Source organism: Chiloscyllium plagiosum, chromosome 3 (genome assembly GCF_004010195.1).
Source record: "Chiloscyllium plagiosum isolate BGI_BamShark_2017 chromosome 3, ASM401019v2, whole genome shotgun sequence".
Classification (NCBI taxonomy): domain Eukaryota; kingdom Metazoa; phylum Chordata; class Chondrichthyes; order Orectolobiformes; family Hemiscylliidae; genus Chiloscyllium; species Chiloscyllium plagiosum.
In genome coordinates, this window is record NC_057712.1 from 118,849,629 (window position 1) to 118,871,678 (window position 22,050).

A 22,050-nucleotide genomic window follows, 5' to 3' on the forward strand; every position below is an offset into this window, starting at 1 on the left:
CAACGCCCCTCCCCCAAGTCCCTCCTCCCTACCTTTTATCTTAGCCTGCTTGGCACACCCTCCACCCGAAACATCGATTCTCCTGCTCCTTGGATGCTGCCTGACCTGCTGCCCTTTTCCAGCAACACACTTTTCAGCTCTGATCTCCAGCATCTGCAGTCCTCACTTTCTCCTAGCAAATGGTGGATCGCCTTGATAAAATACTTACAAGGAATTTCAAAGTTTCCTTTGCAGGGAATAAGTAACTTGCTTTCAAAGAGAGAGTTTGAGGTTTTCTGATGATTCAAAATGCTGCATAGCTGGAAAATTGAAGCTGCAGTACAACCAACTTACCCATGTCAAAATCCATCAAATAAAAGATGAGGGCACTGGCTAGTAAATCTGTCCTGTTGCTGTTAGCTGAGGAAGAAGAGTTGGCTAGCACACACAATCTAAAGCAAATACAGAAAATGCTATAAAAACTCACCAGGTTTGAAATCATGTGTCATCTATTTGAAGTTCTGAAGAAGAGTCTTCCTGAACCCAAAACATAGCTCTGTTTCTCTTTCCACTGATGATGAGTTTCTCCAGCATTCTGTGTTTGATTCAGATTTCCAGCATCCAGAGTAGTTTTGCCTTTACACCAATTTTCCTTGTTCTTTAACAAGTTGCCATAGAAACTATTTGAACAGTTGCACAGGTTTAATATGTGGTGAAACATGGCCTGTTTCAGAGTTTCCTTGGTATTGCATTAAAGCATTGATCAAGATCAGCTGTTCAAGTCATTGCTACCAGTCGTAGGGACACTTTAACTGACTATTTAAGTTCACGGTCATATAAGTATTATAAAAACATTAACTGTATTTTTTCCTTTGATTATTGTTGACAGGAGAAAATGGAGTTTTGGTTACAGTCCACAAAATTAGCACTGGACAAAAAGACCCAGAAAGGAACTATGCAGATTAATTCTGAAAACCTAATGAAAGTGTTTAATTTAGTGGCAGATCTGTCACGACCATTTGAGTATCTTTTGGCAACAGGAAACCTGCGTTCAAAAACTGGTGAGCACTTTGCTAAAACAAGATATATTAACATGTTTACAGCAGCTAACAAATGACTTTAATAAAGTTATTTTGGAAAATCTTAACTCTTTTGTTAGCAAATGAGAATTTCAAATATATACTTCTAGTAGAAGAGCATACAGCACAAATTATTTAGGTTGATACAGGTTGTGCTTGTTTGTAAAGCTCTTATTTGCAGTACTTGAAGCCGCAGAAAAGCAATCAACAGCAGTTCTTAAATAAAATGTAAGCTTTTGCAGCAGTGGGTAAAATTGTTACCAATGCTATCTGAATGTTTAAAGTAAACTTAACTGAAAGATGAATAAACCACGAAGCATTTGATTAATTTTACCCATGTACTGATGGACAGATTATCACAAATCTTTTTAAGATTTCAAATTTCGGAGAGTTATAGCAGACAGGACTGTTAGGTGAATTCATTCACGTGATGCTGTTTTAACTATGTAGATTGAGAGATTATAGGTGGAGAAAAGAGGAGAAAAAGTACTTAAAGAGCAAACTTTGCCTTCATTTCAAAATAAAAGCATTTCAGAAGCAGAGTTGCAAAAATGGAAGTCAAAAGATGCTTGCAAAAACCAAAAAACAAATTTAATTATTTTTTATTGAATCTTCATAAAAATAAAACATATCTGGTTGTTGACTTGCTTGTTGAGCTGGAAGGTTTGTTTTCAGACGTTTCATTACCATACTAGATAACATCATCAGTGAGCTCCAGATGAAGCCCTGGTGGTATGGCCCACTTTTTATTTGTGTTTTGGTTTCCTTGGGTTGGTGATGTCATTTTCTGTGGTGATGTCAATTCCAGTTCTTTTTCTCAGGGGTGGTAAATGGGATCCAAGTCAGTGTGTTTGTTGATAGAGTTGCGGTTGGAATGCCACGTTTCTAGGAGTTCTTGTGCATGTCTCTGTTTGGCTTGTCCTAGGATGGATGTGTTGTCCCAGTTAAAATGGTGTCTTTCTTCATGTATATGTAAGGGTACTAGTGAGAGTGGGTCATGTCTTTTGTGGCTAATTGATGTTTATGTATCCTGGTGGCTAGTTTTCTGCCTGTTTGTGCAATGTAGTGTTTGTTACAGTTCTTGCAAGGTATTTTGTAAATGACATTAGTTTGGCTTGTCTGTGTAGGGTCTTTCAAGTTCATTAGCTGCTGTTTTAGTATGTTGGTGGGTTTGTGGGCTGCCATGATGCCAAGAGGTTTGAGTGGTCTTGCAGTAATTTTCAAGATGTCTTTGATTTAGGGGAGAGTAGCTAGGGTTTCTGGACGTGTTTTGTCTGCTTGTTTGGGTTTGTTGCTGAGAAATTGGTGGATTGCGTTCCTTGGGTACCCGTTCTTTTTGAATTCACTGTGTAGGTGATCTTTCTCTGCTCATGGTAGTTCCTCTGTGCTACAGTGTGTGGTGGCTCATTGAAATAATGTTCTAATGCAGCTTCGTTTGTAGGTGTGGGGATGATTGCTTCTGTAGTTCAATAGTCAGTCAGTATGTGTTGTCTTCCTGTAGACACTAGTTTGAAGTTCCCCATTGGCTGTCTACTGTGACATCTAGGAATGGGCAGTTTGTTGTTGTTTTCCTCTTTAGTGAATTTTATGCCAGTAAGGGTTTTATTGATGGTCTTGAAGGTTTCGTCTAATTTGTTTCGTTTAGTGAAGTCATCCACATAGCAGACCCAAAGTTTGGATTGGATGGTTGGCACAGCTGTGTGTTTGGGTCTCTGCATTACTGCCTCTGCTAAGAATCTTGATATCGGAGACCCCATGGGTGTTCCGTTGGTTTGTTTGTAGACTGTTGTTGTTGAAGGTGAAGTGGATAGCGAGGCATAGGTCCACTAGCCTGACGGTATTATCCTTGTTAATGAAGTTGGTGGTGTCTGGTGTATGTGTCTTTGGTTCTTCTAATAGTGTAGTGTTCCTTCACCCAAGAATTCTGAAGATCATCAAAAGACACCAAGATAGAAGAGGATGAAATAATGGTCTCACTGATGATGTTACCGAGTCAGAGATGTACAGCATGGAAACAGACCCTTTGGTCCAACCTTCTTCTGGATCAGTGGTGCTGGAAGAGCACAGCAATTCAGGCAGCATCCGAGGACAGGCAAAATCGACGTTTCGGGCAAAAGCCCAACCTGTCCATCCTGACCATATATCCCAAATGAATCTAGTCCCCTCTGCCAGCACCCGGCCCATATCCCTCCCAATCCTTCCTATTCGTATACCCATCCAAATGCCTCTTAAATGTTGCAATTGTACCAGACTCCACTAATTCCTCTGGCAGCTCATTCCATACCCATACCACCCTCTGTGTGAAGAAGTTGCCCCTTAGGTCTCTTTTATATCTTTCCCCTCTCACTCTAAATCTATGCCCTCTAGTTCTGGACTCCCTGACCCCAGGGGAGAAAAGACTTTGTCTATTTACCCTATCTATGTCCCTCATAATTTTGTAAACCTCTATAAGGTCACCCCTCAGCCTTTGACGCCCAGGGAAAACAGCCCCAGCCTGTTCAGCCTCTCCCATAATTCAAATCCTCCAACCCTGGCAACATCCTTGTAGATCTTTTCTGAACCCATTCAAGTTTCACAACATCTTTCTGATAGGAAGGAGACCAATCTTGCACGCAGTATTCCAACGTGGCCTAACCAATTTCCTGTACGGTAATGAAATGTCTGAAAACGATCCTTCCAGCTCGGTGAGCAAACCTACATTTAGAACCTCAACCTGAGCTACAGATCTTCTCAAAACTTGCTAAAACATTTATCTACTTTGTAAAATATATATGCAACATACATCTGAACAGCTTCATGTTGAAATACAGACATACCTGAAAAGATGTGCTGTATTTTCTTGATAATTATAATGCAGGGTATTTATCTGTGGTAATTTCAAATTTATGTCTCCTCTTGTCTCAGGTCTGGGAATGCTGCAGGATTCGGGTTTGTGCATTGTGGCAGACAAGCTCAATTTTATTCGATATCTTTCCCATTTTCGCTGTGTGCACAGAGGAGCAGCCTTTGCTAAGATGAGAACTACTTCAGTACGCAAGTTACTGCCAGAGTCCTGGGGCTTCCTGTGCCCTGTGCACACTCCAGATGGAGAGCCCTGTGGGCTAATGAACCACTTGACTGTCATTTGTGAAATTGTGACCCAGACATCAAGTACAGTTTCTTTGCCAGCTTTACTCTGTGCGCTGGGTAAGTGATGAGAAAATTATACATAAAATGGTATAAGGAAGTAATTCTTGGATTCTTTATAATAGATAATGATTACAGAATAAATTGTTTAATATAATCAAATTTATGTATTAGGCGTTTTGTCAATTATATATTTAGCTGTACCAAAGCAAAGGAAGGTTTAATATTTTCTTGTCTAGTGTTTCATTTCCTCACAAGAATTATAGAAATTCTTGAAAGCAGCCAGATATTTTGAGTGAAACGAAAGCAGCATGCTGAATATAGACTGTCTGACAACTGTACAGCTGTGCATGAGCATTTTCTTCTTTTTTCCATGGAATGTGGAAATTGAATGGACAAGTGGACAAGGAATGATCTGATCAAAGTCTTCAAGATACTAACATGAAAAGACGTTTGATAAAATTAAATTATTTGCATTAGTTGGGGATTCTAAAATTAGGGGTATAGTTTGACAACTTAGGAAGCATTTTTACACACAAAGGATAGTAGATGTTTGGAATTCTCTTGCCCAAATGGCAGTGGATGCTCGATCAGTTGTTAATTTTGATTCTGAGAGAGCTAAATTTTTGTTAAGCATAGACAATAAGGGATATGGGCCAAAGGCAGGTATATAGAGTTAAGCCACAGATCTGCTCTTATCGCATTGAATGGGGGAACAGGCTCGAGATGTTGAATATTCTTGTTCCTAATACTGGGGTGTGTAGGGATGTATGCAGTATTGTTCAGGAAGGAAATTCCATGATTTGATTCTGGCAACAGTGAAGGAACATCAAAACCGTTCCATGTCAGGATGATGTATGGCTTGGACAGGAACTTGCAGATATTGCTGTTCCATTAATTTTCTGCCATGACCTTCTAAGTGACAGTGGTCCCTTAGTCTTGGTGAGTTGTTGCAGTACCTGTTGTAGATGGTACACACTGCTGTCACTGTGCGTAAGTGGTGAAGGAAGTGTATGTTGATGGTGGTGGAAGAAGAGGTGCCGTTTAAGAGAGCTGCTTTATTCTGGATGGTGTCAAACCTCTCAAGTATTGTTGGAGCGGTACAGTACTAGCCAGGCATTACTGTGTGTAGAAGTGCATTTCGCAGAACAGCCCCATAGGATAGAGAGACTGTGCTGGTGTTTATATAAAATCAGCCAAGAGGTAAAAAATAGGGAGTGATGATTATATAATTTCCTCTGGTCTGAAAAACAGTAGAGCATCCCCAAGGTCTGAACTCGTGTGTTTGTGATTTGTTCTAACATTTGTAGATAACACAGCTCAAAAATGTGACCATAAGTAAAGATAGCAGGAAAGCTTAAATTGAAATGTCAATTGAAAATTGCTGCACCAAAGGATAAAGTGATTCATTTACTAGAAATTATGAAAAGAGGCTAAATGGCACACCTTTAAAGGGGACGCAGGGATATAGAATTCTCAAATCTGTGAAGACTTTTGAAAAAGGAAATACTAGCTCCTTGGCTTTATTAGTAGAGGAATGAGTGCTAAATAGTATGTACCATCCCTAAATTGTAAAGCAAGAGTGTTAACCTGTAAAATAGGGCACATGCCATTTCATAGACCCCCATTACAAATTTAGAAGCAACAGGGGATTTGTTGACTAAGTTACCAACCCTTTTCTCAGCTGAGGCTCTTAGTTGGGCGATTAATGTGCACTTAAGAGTCTAATCTTGCTACTACTGAAGTCTAATGGATGGTTGGAGAGGCCTGTGTCCAACGTGCAGCCCAGCAGACCCAAGTTGATGGCTGGGGTGGAGTGCTGCCTCTTTTCTGTGTGCCTGATGCCAAATCGTGCCAACCTTACAAGGGCTTGCATTACATAGCTCAAGGTGAAAGTGAGGACTGCAGATGGTGGAGATTAAAGTTGAGAATGTGATGCTGGAAAAAAGCAGCAGGTCAGGCAGCATCCAGGGAGCAGGCGAATCAACGTTTTGGGCAAAAGCCCTTCATCAGGAATGATGAAGGGCTTTTGCCTGAAACATCGATTCTTCTGCTTCTTGGATGCTAACTGACCTGCTGTGCTTTTCCAGCACCACATTCTCGACTTACATAGCTTAAGGTCTCAGCCTATCGCTGAATGTCTCCTCAGTGCCCTCCATGCAGTGAAGGCAGCGGCTATGGCCCATTAAGTCTCCCAAGTTACTGTTGTCTTAGCATGCAAAGGAGAAGGGAAATGATGCTGGGAGTTGTTGGAGTGACTGTTTCAGTTAAGCTTGCAAAAAGAAGTGGCAATTTTTAGAATATTTTGATGTGTTGGTGTTTCAATATCATTGTTACTGATGTACAGCTGTGTGTTTTACTGTTGTTGCCAGTAGAAATCCAGCAGTAAACTGTTCTTGTGCTACGTGTTTTGCAGGTGTTACGCCAGTGGATGGTAGACCCATCAAGCCATTTTCTGAATGTTACCCAGTTCTGCTGGATGGTGCTGTAGTTGGCTGGGTAGAAAAAGAAATGGGACCTAGTATTGCTGAGACACTACGCAATTTTAAAGTATGTATCTGCTTTGCTCCATTATTTCCCTGTTGTTTCCTGTTGTAATTTGGAATTACCAGGGGTAAAGGTTCCATTTGAAATGAATTCATTTTTTTCTGCCCCATTTGTTTTTCACCCCCTTCCATATCTGATTTCAACTGCCATCCCGCACACAATTCTTTTCACCTTCTTCCAAAGCTGTTGATCCCATTCTGAAGTTTGTCTCTGCTCACGAGTTTTCAAATAAGAGGCAACGGACGAGTTCCCCAGAGAGCTTTAAATCATGAGAGATGTCTACTCTCTGCCAGTTAAACTATGTGCTACTAGGACAGTATCTTGAGAATCATGCTTGTGTGTTTTCTTGCCTGCACATTGTAGCTTTATATCTTAGTAAAAACATGCTTCTGACAATTACAGCATTGGCTAATGTTGTACATGGAGGTTGGGTCACCTTTTTCAGGATTGTGTGATGAAGGTAAGGAGTGTCTGCGCACTGGAAAGGTTGAAATCCACTATTTTAGATGATGGATAAGAGGAAGGAATGTCTTTCTTCTTCGTCATTTGTTTGTGAAGAGGTACCTGCTGCACATGATATGAAAGTAGGGCTTCGGGTCACTTAAATTTTCTCTGTTATGGAGCAAAAGCAGGGATATTTGGTGAGTAAAATTTGGGACTGGTGAGTGTGTTAACAGTAACAATAACCCTGTCTATTCCCCAAACATACTTTAACCCTCCCAATTTCACTAACTGTTGATGGAGTATATTTCCATACATTAGAGCGCCCTTGCTGAAAGCATGTCTCCTTTATCTGAGAGTAAATGGCAGCACACTATTCACCCAGAATGGCCATTGTTCTAGTTAGTGATCAGGAACGAGTACTGTCCTTTAGTTCTCCTCCCCTGTCAGCTTAGTGTTGACACCAATTGCAAAGCCCCTACTTCAGCTGATTTCAGCTAAATCAACACAGATGTTCTACATTATTCACATTATTAGTGAGATGTGGGTATCATTGGCTGGCAGTATTTATTGTCTGTCCCTAGCTGCCCTTGAGAAGGTGGTGGTGAGCTGCCTTCTTGAATAGCTGCAGTCCATGTGCTGTAGGTAGATCCACAACGTCCTTAGGGAGGGAATTCAGGGTTTTTGATTCAGTGACAGTGAAGTAATGGCAATATATTTCCAAGTCAGGATGTTGAGTGATTTGGAGGGGAACTTGCAGGTGATGGCGTTCCCATGTCCTAGGTAGAAGTTGTTGTGGGTTTGGAAGATGCTTTCTCAGGATCTTTGGTGAATTTCTGCAGTGCATCTTGTGGATAGCACACACTGCTGCTACTGAGCGTTGATGGTGGAAGGAGCGGATTCTTGTGGATGTGGTGCTGGTGAAGCAGGCTACTTTGTACTCGATTGTATTGTTGGAGCTGCCATCCATCCAGGCAAATGGGGAGTATTCCATCACACTTGTCTTGTAGATGGTAGACTGGCTTTGGGGAGTCAGGAGGTGAGTTTCGTGCTGTAGTATTCCTAGCTTCTAACCTGCTGTTACAGTCAGTGTCAGTATGGTGAGTCCAATTGAGCTTCTGGGCAATGATAACTCTCAGGATGGATTTAGTGAAGACAATGGCATTGAATGTTAAAGAGCAATGGTTAGATAGTCTCTTATTGGAGGTGGTCGTTGCCTGGCATTTGTGTGGCATGAATGTTACTTGCTGCTTGTCAGTCCAAGCTTTAATATTGTCCAGAACTTGTTGCATTTGGAAATGACTACTTCACAATCCTAAGTAGTGCTGAATTTTATGCAATAATCAATTAACCTCCCCACTTCAGACCTTATGATAGAGGGGAGGTCATTAATGAAGCATCTGAAGATGTTTAGAGTCAGGACACTACTTGAGGAACTCCTACAGATATGTCCTTGAGCTGAGATGTCTGACCTCCAGCAACCATGACCTTCTTTCTATGTGCTAAGTATGACTCCAACCAGCATAAGAGTTTGCCCATTTTGCTAGGGCTCCGTGATGCCACACTCAGTCAAATGTGGCCCTTGATGTGAATTTGGCAATTTTGTCCATATTTGCTCAAGGCTGGTAATGAGGTCAGGAATGGAGTGGCCCTGGCAGAACCCAAACTGGGCTTCATTGAGCAGGTTATTGCCATGCAGATGTTGTTTGATAGCACTGTTGATGATCTCTTTCATCACTTTATCAATTATCAAGAGTAGACTAATGGGGCAGTAATTACCTGTGTTGGATTTGTCCTGCCTTTTGTGTACAGGACATGCCTGGGTAATTTTCCACATTGCAACTACGTGACAACCTTTGTAACTGTATTTGACAGCTTGAGTTGGGGAATGACAAGTTCTGGAGCACAAATCTTCAGCAACATTGCCGGAATATTGGTGGGGCCCATAGCCTTTTTAGTATCCAGTGCCTCCAACTATTCTTTGATATCACATGGAGTGAATTGAATTGGCTGAAGACTGTGATGCTGGGGACCATTGGAGAAGGCTGAGATAAATCATCCACTTGGCTCTTTTGGCTGAAGATTGCTGCGAATGCTTCCGCCTTATCTTTTGCACTGGTGTCTTAGTCTCGCCTACATTGAGGATAGGGATATTAATGGAGTCCCCTCCTCCAGTGACTTGTTTAAATGTCCACCACCATTTACAACTGAATATGGCAGCACTGCAGAGCTTAGATCTGATCTGTTGGCTGTGGGATTCCTTAGTTCTGTCTATCGCTTGCTCCTCTTGCTCTTCGCTATACAAGTAATCCTGCTTGGTAGCTTCACCAGGTGTCAGTTCTGATCTGTTAGATCTTGACATAGGTTAAAAATGCAACAAAGATTTATGAGGATGTTACCAGGATTGAAGGGTTTGAATTATAGGAAGAGGCGAGATAGGCTGGGACTTTTCTCACTGGAGTGTAGGTGGTTGAGGTCATGAGGGGCATAGATAAGGGAAATGATAAAAGTCTTTTCCCTAGGGTAGGCAATTTCAAAACTAGAGGACATATATTTAAGGTGAGAGGAGAAAGATTTAAAAGGGACCTGAGGTGCAACTTTGTCACACAGAGGGTGATTTGTTTGTGGAATGAACTGCCAGAGGAAGTAGTAGATACAGATATGGTTACAATATTTAAAAGACATTGGACAGGTTCATGAATAGAAAAGGTTTAGATGGATATGGGCCAAAACCAGGTAAGTAGGACTAGTTTAGTTTGGGAAACTTGATCAGCATCGACAAGTTGGACGGAAGGATCTGTTTTGTGCTGTATTACTCTATAACATCTCATTTTTAGGTATGCCTTGTTCTACTGCTGGCAACCCCTCCACTCTCCATTGAATCAGGGTTGATCCCCAGGCTTGAGGGTAATGGTTGGGGGGTGGGATGTACCTGGCTATGAGTTTGCAGATTGTGTAATTTTGCTGATATTGATGGCCCAAAGTGCCTCATGGAAGACAAGTCATGAGTTGCTAGATTTGTAGGAAGAGTATCCCATTTAGCATGGTGATAATGCCATACAATACCATACCATAGAGGTTATTCTCAATGTGGAAGCAGGACTTCATCTCACCAATTTAACAAGACTCTTACAGATACGGTCATTGATACATACACCTGCAGCCAGTGAATTGGTAAGGATGAAGTTAGGTATATTTGTCCCTCTTTTGGTTCCCTTACCACCTGCCGCAGACCCAGTGCAACTATATCCTTTCAAGGCCTGACCAGTTTGATCATTATTGCTACTGCTGAGTCACTCTTAGTAGTATGCATTGAAATCCTCCACCCAGAGTATATTTTGTGCTCTTGCCACTCTCTATGCTGCTTCAAAATTCACCATGGAGGAATTCTGATTCATCTGTTGAGGTAGGACATTTCTTGATAATCAGGAACTTTCCTTGCTCATGTTTAACCTGAAGCCTTGAGATTTCATGGAGTCCAGAGTCAGTGTTGAGGACTCCCTGGATAATTCCCTCCTGAATGTATGCCACTGTGCTGCCACCTTGGGGTCTGTCTTGCCAGTGGTTCAAGGGATGTTGATAGTGGTGTCTGGGCCATTGTCTGTAAGGCATGATTTTTGTCAGGATGTTGCTTGACTAGTCTATGAAACAGCTTTCCCAATTTTGGCACTAGCCCCCAGATATTAGTAAGGAGGACTTTACACGATTGACAGGGCTGTATCTGCCATTTTCTTTTCTGATGCCTGGGTTAATGCATGTGGGCCATACAGTTTCATGTCTTTCTTGAGACTTTGACAGTTAAGAGTCAGCCATATTGCTCTGGGCATGGAGTCACATGTAGGCCAGACAGGTGAGGATGGCAGATTTTCCTTCTCTGAAGGACATTAGTGGATCAGATTGACAATTGACAATGGTTTCACAGTCATCAGACGATTCTTAATTCCAGATTTTTAAAAATTGATTCCAAATGCTGCCATCTGTAAAGGTTGGTTTCCAGTCCTGGCCCTTAGAACATAAGCTGAGTTTCTGGAATAATGGTCTAGCAATAATATCACGAGGCCATTGCCTCCTCCAGTCATAGACCTTGTCTAATTGCTACTGTTGTTGCTGCTTGCAGGATAAGTAGTTGACCAAGTTGGCATTTTTATTATTGATACAAAAAATCCCCAAAATATTAATAATAATTAATAAGGTTTGTTTGATAGGTGCTACAGTTGAAAAAAGTCCCTCCGTGGATTGAAATCGTTCTTATTCCAATGATGAATAAGCCCAGCATTTATCCAGGATTGTACCTCTTCACCACTATGAATCGGATGATGCGGCCTGTCAGAAACCTGGCCTTGGGAAAACAGGAGCTGATTGGGACTCTTGAACAGGTACTAATATGTTAATAATGGTATCTTCACTTGATTTTGAGAAGGCTTGGCTAGCTCATTGATTTTAAGATGATAAAAAGAGTTTTGTTTAAAGGTAGGCCTTTGACCTATTTGATCCCCATACTAACTCTACTCTTCCCATTCCAGTATCTAACAATTCTTAAATAAGTCTTTTTTTGTACACAGTGGACGTGTTGACATGGAAATTATCGTTTTTGATTTTTGATCATACTGGAATCATTACTGGTTCAGATGAATTGGAATAATTGTTAGTTAATCCTTTACTTGTGTAATACGAGTGGGACATCATGGTCCCTGAGAATTAATTTGTCTGTGTCCAGCCTATCGACTGCTGTGTTCAAATGAAAATGTTCAACCCTCTGTAAATGGAGATAATTGGATTAAAGAAGAAACGGTTTGTTTTTGATTTTTTTTCAAGAAAACAAACTGAAGTACCTAGAAATCATTCTGAGGCAAATAACTCAAGATAAACTAGAGTTCCGTCCTTTTTAATATTAATGAGCACAATTTTGCTACAGTGCTGAGAAACAATATGCTGGTATTAACAATACGTTTTGTTGTCACACAGCTGTACATGAATATTGCTATCACTGAGACGGATATCTTGCCGGGAGTAACGAGCCATCAGGAACTTTTTCCTCATGCCATGCTGAGTGTTGTGGCTAATTTCATCCCATACTCTGATCATAATCAAAGTCCTAGGAACATGTATCAGTGTCAGATGGGTAAGTAAAAATGGAACCAAACAACAGATTACTATTTAGAAATTTTATAAGCCTCAGCCTTTTCCCTTTTCTCAATCTGCCCACAAGGATGTTGGTCCCCTTCCATTTCGGCTGGAACCTGTCCCTCTTACACAGGTCATTTTTACCTCTGAAGAGATCCAATGGTCCAACAATGTGAATTCTTGCCCCCTGCACCAGCTTCTCAGCCACACATTCACATGCTCTATCCTCTTATTCCTACTCTCACGGCACGTGGCATTGATAGTAGTCCAGATATTACTACCCTTGAGGACCTACTTTTAAATCTCCTGCCTAGTTTCTTATATTCTGTGTGCAGAACCTCATCCCTTTCCCTACCTATGTTGTTAGTGTCAATGTACACAACCACCTCCTGCTGATCATTCTCTCCTTTCATAATATTCGGCACCTTCTCTGAGATATCTTAAACTCTGGTACCAGGGAGGCAACATATCGTCCTGCTTTCTGCAGAAACATCTGTCTGTGCTCCCAGGCTACAGAGTCCCATATTACAATCAATCACTTGGAACCTGACATACCCCTTATTACATTAGAGCTGGTCACAGTGCTAGAAATCTGGCTGTCAGTGCTATACTCCTGAGAACCCATTTCCCTGTCCTCCCGTAGTATCCAAAACGGCATGTTTGAGATGGGGATAGCCACAGGAGACTCTTGCACTACCTGGCTACTGGCTACTGCTCCTACCATTCCTTGCAGTCAACCATCTCCCTCTCTCTCCATCTGCAGTGTCTCCACCTTCCTGAAATTGCCAGCCATTCACCTCCCTCGCCTCACTTTCCCTAGCTGTTTTCTGTTATGAAGAACGGTCATTTGACTCAAAACGTTAACAATGTTGTTCTCTCCACAGTTGCTGCCAGATTTGCTGAGTATCTCTGGCACGTTTTACTTTTGTTTCAGTCTGTTCTTTCCATCTGCAAACAACATGGCCATATGTAATGATATATGTAACTTCCAATTGTATAATTCCTAATGTATGAGAACTTATCCTGCCAACCAATGTAGGATTGTCAGTCAGGCTTGAGATGTGGTTGACTTGCATATAATGGAAGTTATGTGTATTAATATGTTGTGCCCTGTTCTTTGCAGACAGAATGAATAGACATGCTTTGTGCCTGCTTCAACTTGACAGAATAGGGGATGAACATTTGCTGGTTCATTTTTCAGGCAGTGCTGTAACCAGTTAGAGTTAAGAATTCTGTTGATAAATCAGAGGTTTAGGAAGTTTAAGAATACCAAGATTCTGATGGAGAGGAAGAATAAAATACAAAAACAATCTAGCAAAAGACTTAAAAATGGAATTTATCAAAGCTTCTCCAGGTATGTAGAAAGTGCACTTTGGCTAAAATAAACGTGAGTCTATCAAAAGCAGAAGTCAGGAGAATTTTTAGTGGGGAGCAAAGAAATAGCAGAGAAGCAAAATGATTACTTTTGTGTCTGTTTTCACTGAGGAAGATACAAGAATTCCTCCAAAGTTAGAGATCCAAACGAAATGAAGAATGGAAGTTGAAGGAATTCAATAGTAGTGAGAAGGTTATACTGGAAAAAATTAATATGTTGATAAGTCACTGGAACCTTATGGTCTACAGAGTGTTAAAGGAGGTGTCTGTAAGATGGTTGATGCATTGGTAATCATATTCCAAAATTCTCTTGGTTCTGAAAGAAATGGTTGAAGAACTGAATAATTACTTTGTGTCAGTATTCGTGGTGGAATACATGAATAATTTTATAAAAATTCAAGGGAGTAAGGGGGTAGAGCTGAGGACTGTGGCCATCATCAAGAAGGTGCTAGAAAAACTGAATGGCATAAATCACATGAACCACATGGACTACACCTCAGAGTTCTAAGGGAGATAGCTGAAAGAGATAGTGAAGGCATTATTGGTAATCTTTCAGGAATCAATAGAATCGGGGGGGTCCCAGAAGGCTTGAAAATTGCTAACGTGACACCCCTGTTTAAAAGAGGAGTAAGGCAGAAAGTGGAAAATTATAGCATGGGAAAGAGTGAGGTCATGCACCTTGATGGGAAGAATAGAGACATGGACTAGTTTCTAAATGGGGAGAAAATTCAGAAGTCTGAAATGCAAAGGGACATGAAAGTTCTAGCCCAGGATTCTTGCAAGGTAAACTTGGTTGAGCCACTACTAAGGAAGGCAAATGCAATGATGGCATTTATTTTGAAGGACTTGAATGTAAAAGCAGGGATGTACTTCTGAGGCTCCGTAAGGCTCTGGTCAGGCCTCATTTGGAGCGTTGTCAGTAGTTTTGGGCTCCATATTTCAGGAAGGCCCTGGAGTGTGTTCAGAGGAGATTCACGAGAATGGTCCCAAGAATGAAAGCTTAACATATGAAGACCCTGGGTCTATACTTAAAGTTTAGAAGTTTGAGTGGGAGATCTAATTGAAACTTACAGAATATTTAATGACCTGGACAGAGTGGATGTTGGGAAGATGTTTCCATTGTAGGGAGAGACTATAACCTGAGGGCACAGCCTTAGAGTAAAGGGTAGACCTTTTGAACAGAGATGGGGAGAAACATTTTTAGTGGTGAATCTATGGAATTAACTGCCACAGAAGTCTGTGGAGGCCAGGTCATTGAGTCTATTTAAGACTGAGATAGATTGGTTCTTAATTGTAAAGGAGATCAAGGGTTATCAGGAGAAAGCGGGAGAATGGGGTTCAGAAACTTATCAGACATGATTGAATGGCAGAGCAGACTCGATGGGCTGAATGGCCTAAATTCTGCTCCTATGTCTTAAGATTCCTGCAGATTGGAAGCTTGAATTTGTCAACCTACTACTTACAAAAGAAGCAAGGGTCAAAACAGAACTGTAGACTCCTCAGTCTAACGTCATTAGTGGAGAAAATGCTAAAATCTATGACGAACGTTGTGATTGATGTATTTTTGCATAAAAATGATCTGATTGGGCAAAGTCAGTATGGATTTGCAAATGGACACATCATGACAAAGGGAGTTTTTTGAAATGTTACTAACAAAATTAAAAAGTTGCTGAATGTTTTATATTTGGATTTTCAGCAGGCTTTTGATCAGATCTCCTACAGGTGGTTAGTTAGTAAAATTAAAGAATGTGGTGTAGGAGGCAATGTACTAGCATGAATTAAGGACTGGCTAATAGAAAAACACAGTAGAAATAAATGAGCATTCTTGTATTGGCATACTGCGTAGTGGTGTATTGCAAAGATCATTAGTTGGATTCCACCATTTACAGTATATATCAGTGATCTGCCATGGAAACCAAATGTACTATTTCCAGTTTTGTAAACGATACAAAGCGAAGCAAGAATGTGAAGTGAGGAAAATGTAAAATGTTTTCAGGAAGTTTAGGGTAGGCTTAGTGATTGTAGATGGAATATAATGTGGGAAATGTGAAGTTATCCACTTTGGTAGGAAGGACAGACATGATGGATATTTCTTGAATGATGAGAGATTGGAAAGTGTAGGAGTCATAGAATCCCTGCAGTGTGGAAGCAGGCCATTTGGCTCACTGAGTCCATGCTGACCCATAAAAGAACTTCCTATCCAGACCCACTCCCCTACCTTATCCCTGTAACCCTGCATTTCCCATGGATAACCCACCTAGCCTGCACATCGTTGGGCTGTGGCAAAAAACCATAACACCTGGAGGAAACCCACGCAGACATGGGGAAAACATGGTCACTCAAGGATGGAATTGAACCTAGGTCCTTGGTGCTTTGAGACAGCAGTGCTGATCACTGAGCCACCATTTGAAGATGTGCAAAGGGACTTAAGTGTCCTGTGAATATGCCACTAAAGGTTAATTTGCAGATGCAGCAAGCCATTAGGAAGACGAATGGAATGTTAGCCATTATTGCAAAAGGATTTAAGTGCAGGAATAGTGCTTCATTTGATTAGGAACTTGGTTAGACAGTTCCTGGGTATAAGTTTGAGCTTATCTCTGGAAATATATTATTCCCATAGATAAGAGTACCACAAAGTTTCACCAGACTTTTTTTTCTGGGATGGTTGTTCTGTCCATTGAAGAGAGGTTATCAGGGGTTAAATAGCAATGAGAATCTATGGTTATAATCAGATCAGCCACATTGTATTAAATAACAGAGCAGGCTCAAGAGATTGAATGGCCTGTTCCTGCTCCTTATATGTGGTGAGATAGGATAAATAATAAATTAATTGTGAAACCAGATTTTTCAAATTACATGTTAAGTGCTTAACTCATTCATTTTGTGTATTGATTATACATTATAATTCAGTAAGTGATTTATTTTCATTCCTTTATAGGCAAGCAAACAATGGGATTTCCGTTATACACTTATCCAGACAGGTCTGATAATAAACTCTATCGCCTACAAACTCCTCAGAGTCCTCTCGTGCGACCGCACATGTATGACTTCTTTAATATGGATAACTATCCCACAGGGACAAATGCTATTGTAGCTGTCATCTCATACACTGGATATGACATGGAAGATGCTATGGTGTGTATTTGTTTCTTAATTGAGTTCAGCTCCACTGAGTATATGTTGCTACATTCCAAGTGGGAGACTAATGGATTCAAATCATTGTAACAAGTGGTGTTCTTACCTTCCCTTAAAGGGTGCACACTTTATTTTTTCCTTAGTGATTGAAAGCCCCACCTGGATTGATCACCTTTGTTATTGAGAGGGACACCTGTTTTACAGACTTCTGTCAGTGCTAATCTAGTCCAACTCCTCTCTCATTTCTTAGTACAGGAGACCTATAAAATCCTCCAACTCAACCAGAGCAGGTATATTGAGGATCATGTACATGTTGATAGGTTTAGTTATCTTGCATTAATACTGACATTTAGAAATCATTGAGATAAATTTATGAAAGTAATCACTGCCTACCTCCTGTTTTATTATCTGGATTTTACAGTGCAGATTTTAACTTATGCTTTTCATACATAAGCCCAGCTTTTCTATGTGATTTGATTTGGAAAATAACATTTTCCATTTAGATGGGAGCAGCTGTCCTATTGAGCAAGCAGCAGTCACTGATGCTCTTATCAAAATTGCAACATGTACCAGTTGTTCATGTATATACATGTAAATATATAGATCACAAGTGTGGTAAGGTCCATTAGGTCCATAAATCTCATTTTCACAGATTGTTATTCTCTGTAATGAAGCATTAACCAATGAGTTAGACAGTGGACTCTGGACCAAGGTATGAGTCCAGCTCAATGTGATTGGATGAAAGTATCCTCGTGTCACTGTAAGGAACCACTGTGAAAATTGGAACAATGCGAAGAAGATAGCTGGTGAAGCAAATGGAAGGTGGCACACTGGTTCAGTTTGTGATATTCTCTGAAGTTTGAAAAGGGCACTACAGAAGGAGTTTTAGTCTGCATCTGATTTAAGATTGCATCATACTGGCACTAGATGCTTGAAATAGAAAAATCCATTTAATTGTATCCCATATTAGCATGTAACTCAAGTACATGTGGGCGGCACGGTTGCACAGTGGTTAGCACTGCTGCCTCACAGCGCCAGAGACCCGGGTTCAATTCCCGACTCAGGCGACTGACTGTGTGGAGTTTGCACATTCTCCCCGTGTCTGCGTGGGTTTCCTCCGGGTGCTCCGGTTTCCTCCCACAATCCAAAGATGTGCAGGCCAGATGAATTGGCCATGATAAATTGCCCCTAGTGTTAGGTTAAAAGGGTAAATGTAGGGGTATGGGTGGGTTGCGCTTCGGCGGGTCGGTGTGGACTTGTTGGGCCGAAGAGCCTGTTTCCACATTGTAAGTAATCTAATCTACACTCGGTCTTGCTTTTATGTACATTTCTTCAAAATGAATTGGTTATAACGCGATTGAAGAATTTAGACCATAATTTCTAGAACGCAAATTTTCATTGCTTGTATTAGCTATAATGTGATTCCGAGCCCATTAGTTTAAATGATGCTGCTATTGCGTAAATTTCTTATAATATAGTGTGACTCAGGAATGGAACTGTCGCTATTATTTTAACAAGCCCTAAAGTATTTCTGATCATCACTATTACGAAATGTTATCGGTTAAATTTTTAGAGTTTTGGGAGAAACCTATTTCTAATGCATTCTGTTTAGTTTTGGAAAATATTTTTATGTTGAATTAGCTATATGCATTATTGATTCTAACAGCATATATTTCTCTGTACATAAAATAACAGATTGTCAACAAGGCATCCTGGGAGCGAGGATTTGCCCATGGAAGTGTTTATAAGACTGAAATGATAGACCTTGAACAAAAGGTTAAGCAAAACGATGGTATCTTTGTGTTTGGTGTCAAACCTGGTGATAAACGAGCAGCTCAGAAACTTGATGACGATGGATTGCCGTTTATTGGGGCTGTCCTGGAATATGGTGATCCGTTTTATAGTTATGTGAATCTCAACACTGGAGATAGTTCTGTGGTGTACTACAAGTAAGTTTTAAAAAAAAATCTCTGGTACAGAAACAAATGTTGTTACATCCTTAACATATCAGAGTTTCTTTGCATTGTTCTTGTCAGCAGATCCACCTGAAACCTGAGCTGGAATTTGTTTCCTGTAACTTTTTACATGCATGACTAGATGTCTTTTTGCACATTTGCTGACAGACATTATCACATTTTTCTGTTAATATATACATATTTAAAGAAATGCACTAATTGGTAATTCATTATGTTGCTATTTGTGGGATTTTACTGGTGCAGATTAGGCTGCTGTGTCAGACTACGCAGCAACAGTGACTACATTTCAGTAATGTGTTTGCTTTTCATGTGATTAAGATGCTTTGATGGTATGATTAAAGCAATTTAGTACTGCAAATCCTTCCCTTTTTGTAATACACAAACCCAGAGATGCAGTCAGAAAATCTAACCAGACTCCCATCCTCTCAAAAAAGATAATATTCCAGAGGTTTTGGTAAAATATGGCCACTTCTGACTTGGCTACATTACATTTCCAGCTGAGAGCACAGGTTGTGGGTGAAATCCCATTGTGATATGCATCATTCATAAAATGAATATGCTTGAGTTTGGGGAAGTACTTTTTAACCAGATACTGAGCTTTAAACATTGTGAATAGATTTAACGTCTTTTAATGTGCTTATTTTCCTGTAGGAGCAAAGAAAACTGCATTGTAGATAACATTAAAGTCTGTAGCAATGACAATGGAACAGCACTGTTTAAACGTGTGTGCATCACTATGAGGGTCCCTCGTAATCCCACTATTGGCGATAAGTTTGCTAGTCGACATGGTCAAAAGGGCATCTTGAGTCGATTGTGGCCAGCAGAGGACATGCCGTTCACAGAAAGTGGAATGACGCCAGACATTCTGTTCAATCCCCATGGATTCCCTTCACGTATGACCATTGGGATGCTGATTGAAAGCATGGCAGGTAAGTCTGCTGCTATGCATGGCCTGTGCCATGATGCCACACCATTCATTTTCTCTGAGGAAAGTTCTGCCTTGGAGTACTTTGGGAAGATGTTGCAAGCTGCTGGCTACAACTACTACGGTACAGAAAGGATCTACAGTGGCATCAGTGGGATGGAGTTGGAAGCAGATATCTTCATTGGGGTGGTTTACTACCAGCGCCTGCGTCACATGGTATCTGACAAGTTCCAAGTTAGAACTACTGGGGCGAGGGATAAAGTGACGAACCAGCCTTTGGGAGGGAGAAATGTCCAGGGTGGTATTCGATTTGGGGAGATGGAACGTGATGCTCTGTTGGCACATGGAACGTCCTTTTTGCTTCAAGATCGCCTGTTCAATTGCTCCGACCGTTCTGTAGCCCATGTGTGCACCAAGTGCAGCAGCCTTCTATCGCCAGTACTGGAAAAGCCCCCACCATTGTGGTCTGCCACACGTCACAGGAAGTACCAGTGTACTCTGTGCCATCAGTCAGGTACCATTGAGATTGTCTCTGTGCCTTATGTTTTTCGATACTTTGTAGCTGAACTGGCAGCGATGAACATTAGTGTTCAACTTGACGTGAGATGATATGACAGATTCACTTTCGTGGTTTTTAAATTAAGTGAATTTCACTCAGTCTGTCCATTTTATACAGTGTGTGAGCTAAGGTGACATCTGGTAATAACTGCTGTGCTGAAAGATCAGTGAAACTATTTCAAACTGATTTATATTTAGATCTTGCTATCGACTCTTGGTGGCAGCACATGCACTGGTATTTCATGGAATTTGTCTCCGAATTATGTTACTTTTGACTGAATGTAAATAACAAACCAGAGGTTACATTTATCAGAGGACCTTTTGGGTGAATTGTATACTACACCATAATATTGAGACTTTAACATGATTTAATTTTGTTGTCCTAAAAGAAATTGCAGTCTCAATGCACAGTCTGAAATCTAAGTTATGAAGGTCTGAGGAGTGCTGCTATGCAAAGAGCTCAACAATAAATATCATTTATTTTTGAAGAAAAATTGCCTTTACTCTCCTTTTTTGAAGCATTATTTGTGTCAGAAGTGCTCCTTCTGATCCACTTGAGCTCATTCTTAAATTTGAGCTTTGGCACTTTAAAAGAGACTGTTTACTACAATGAGCCGTTTTCTCTTTTGGATCTTCATTACCTCCCTGGATGGAGTTTGATTACTTGCACCCATCACAGGAAAAGGGAAATCAGAATTTTTCAAATTGTGATTTCAATTGATGATGACTGGGAGAAAACCTCACTGCTGAAGTCTTTTACATGAGATATTAAGGATACTTTCTGCTTGTTATAATGACAAGGATTAAAAATTGTTGCACTTTTATCTGAAAATTTCTTCCTTAACCAATATTAGAACAAACGATTCATTTGGTCATTCATCTCATCATTGCTTGAGTAAATTATTATATTTCTGTGTACTAAAGAGACTTAGCATTTTGCTTAGGGCAAAATATAATTAGACAGATCTGCTATTTATACTAAGGTCTTATGCAGACATGAGTCTTCAAGTATTGTGTAAGAAGTTCCAGCAGAATTTGTCTTTTGTTGTAATCTTGCACCTGGTTCACAAATCTGAGTTACGGCTTTAAGAATCAAATGTTAATACACATGAATCTTTCACTCTACACATAATTGAAATGCTTCAGGGATCTCATGTTATAAACTAATTATATCCAGAAATTCTGAAGAGAACTTTAAGCAGTTTGTGATAGCTGCTGATTTAATATTTACAAAATGCTTCAGTACCTGATACACGAAATTCCTGATTAAAGTGATAACTATCGCAATCTCACAAGAAACTTTGATAATTTTACAGAATTTGCATTGACTCCATACCTTGAGTACTAGATTCAGTTGACCATCACTGTGACAAGGAAAACATTAAAGTGAGTGTAGATAAGAACCAAAGGACTATTCCTACCATTTAATGGTTTGAATCTTCAGGATAACTGGGCCTTTCAACCCTGAAAGGAGATCTTGTGGAGGTGTCTTTAGGGTACAGAAAGTAAACACAGAATAATACCTTAAATTATAAAAATGTTAAAAATTCTTGAGGCCAGTGTTTATTTCTTACCCTAGTTGTCTTGTGAAAATGGTATTGAGATATCTCTTTGAACTGCAGGTCTGTGTGGTCAGGGTGTTTCTCAACACTATTACAATCCAGCAGTTTGAGTTGGGTTTTTGTGATAATCTAACACTTTAACACTCCACTGAAGTTCTACCAATTAAACATAGTATTTTTGAATGGGGGACCCCTAGCCTGGGAATCTGCAATCCTACGATTGT

At 40.4% G+C, this 22,050-nt stretch overlaps 1 protein-coding gene across 1 annotated transcript in view; it reads left to right on the top strand.

Annotated features, from left to right (window-relative positions):
* polr1b (RNA polymerase I subunit B) overlaps positions 1-20,925 on the top strand; it is a 40,674-nt gene extending 19,749 nt beyond the window's left edge. The window contains exons 8-15 of the mRNA XM_043687196.1: positions 869-1,040; positions 3,963-4,244; positions 6,601-6,734; positions 11,378-11,548; positions 12,138-12,294; positions 16,609-16,805; positions 18,501-18,754; positions 19,433-20,925. Coding sequence (XP_043543131.1) covers positions 869-1,040; positions 3,963-4,244; positions 6,601-6,734; positions 11,378-11,548; positions 12,138-12,294; positions 16,609-16,805; positions 18,501-18,754; positions 19,433-20,315 — 2,250 coding nt within the window. The 3' untranslated portion in view covers positions 20,316-20,925. The remainder of the gene's footprint in view (positions 1-868; positions 1,041-3,962; positions 4,245-6,600; positions 6,735-11,377; positions 11,549-12,137; positions 12,295-16,608; positions 16,806-18,500; positions 18,755-19,432) is intronic.
* The last annotated feature ends 1,125 nt before the right edge of the window (positions 20,926-22,050 follow it).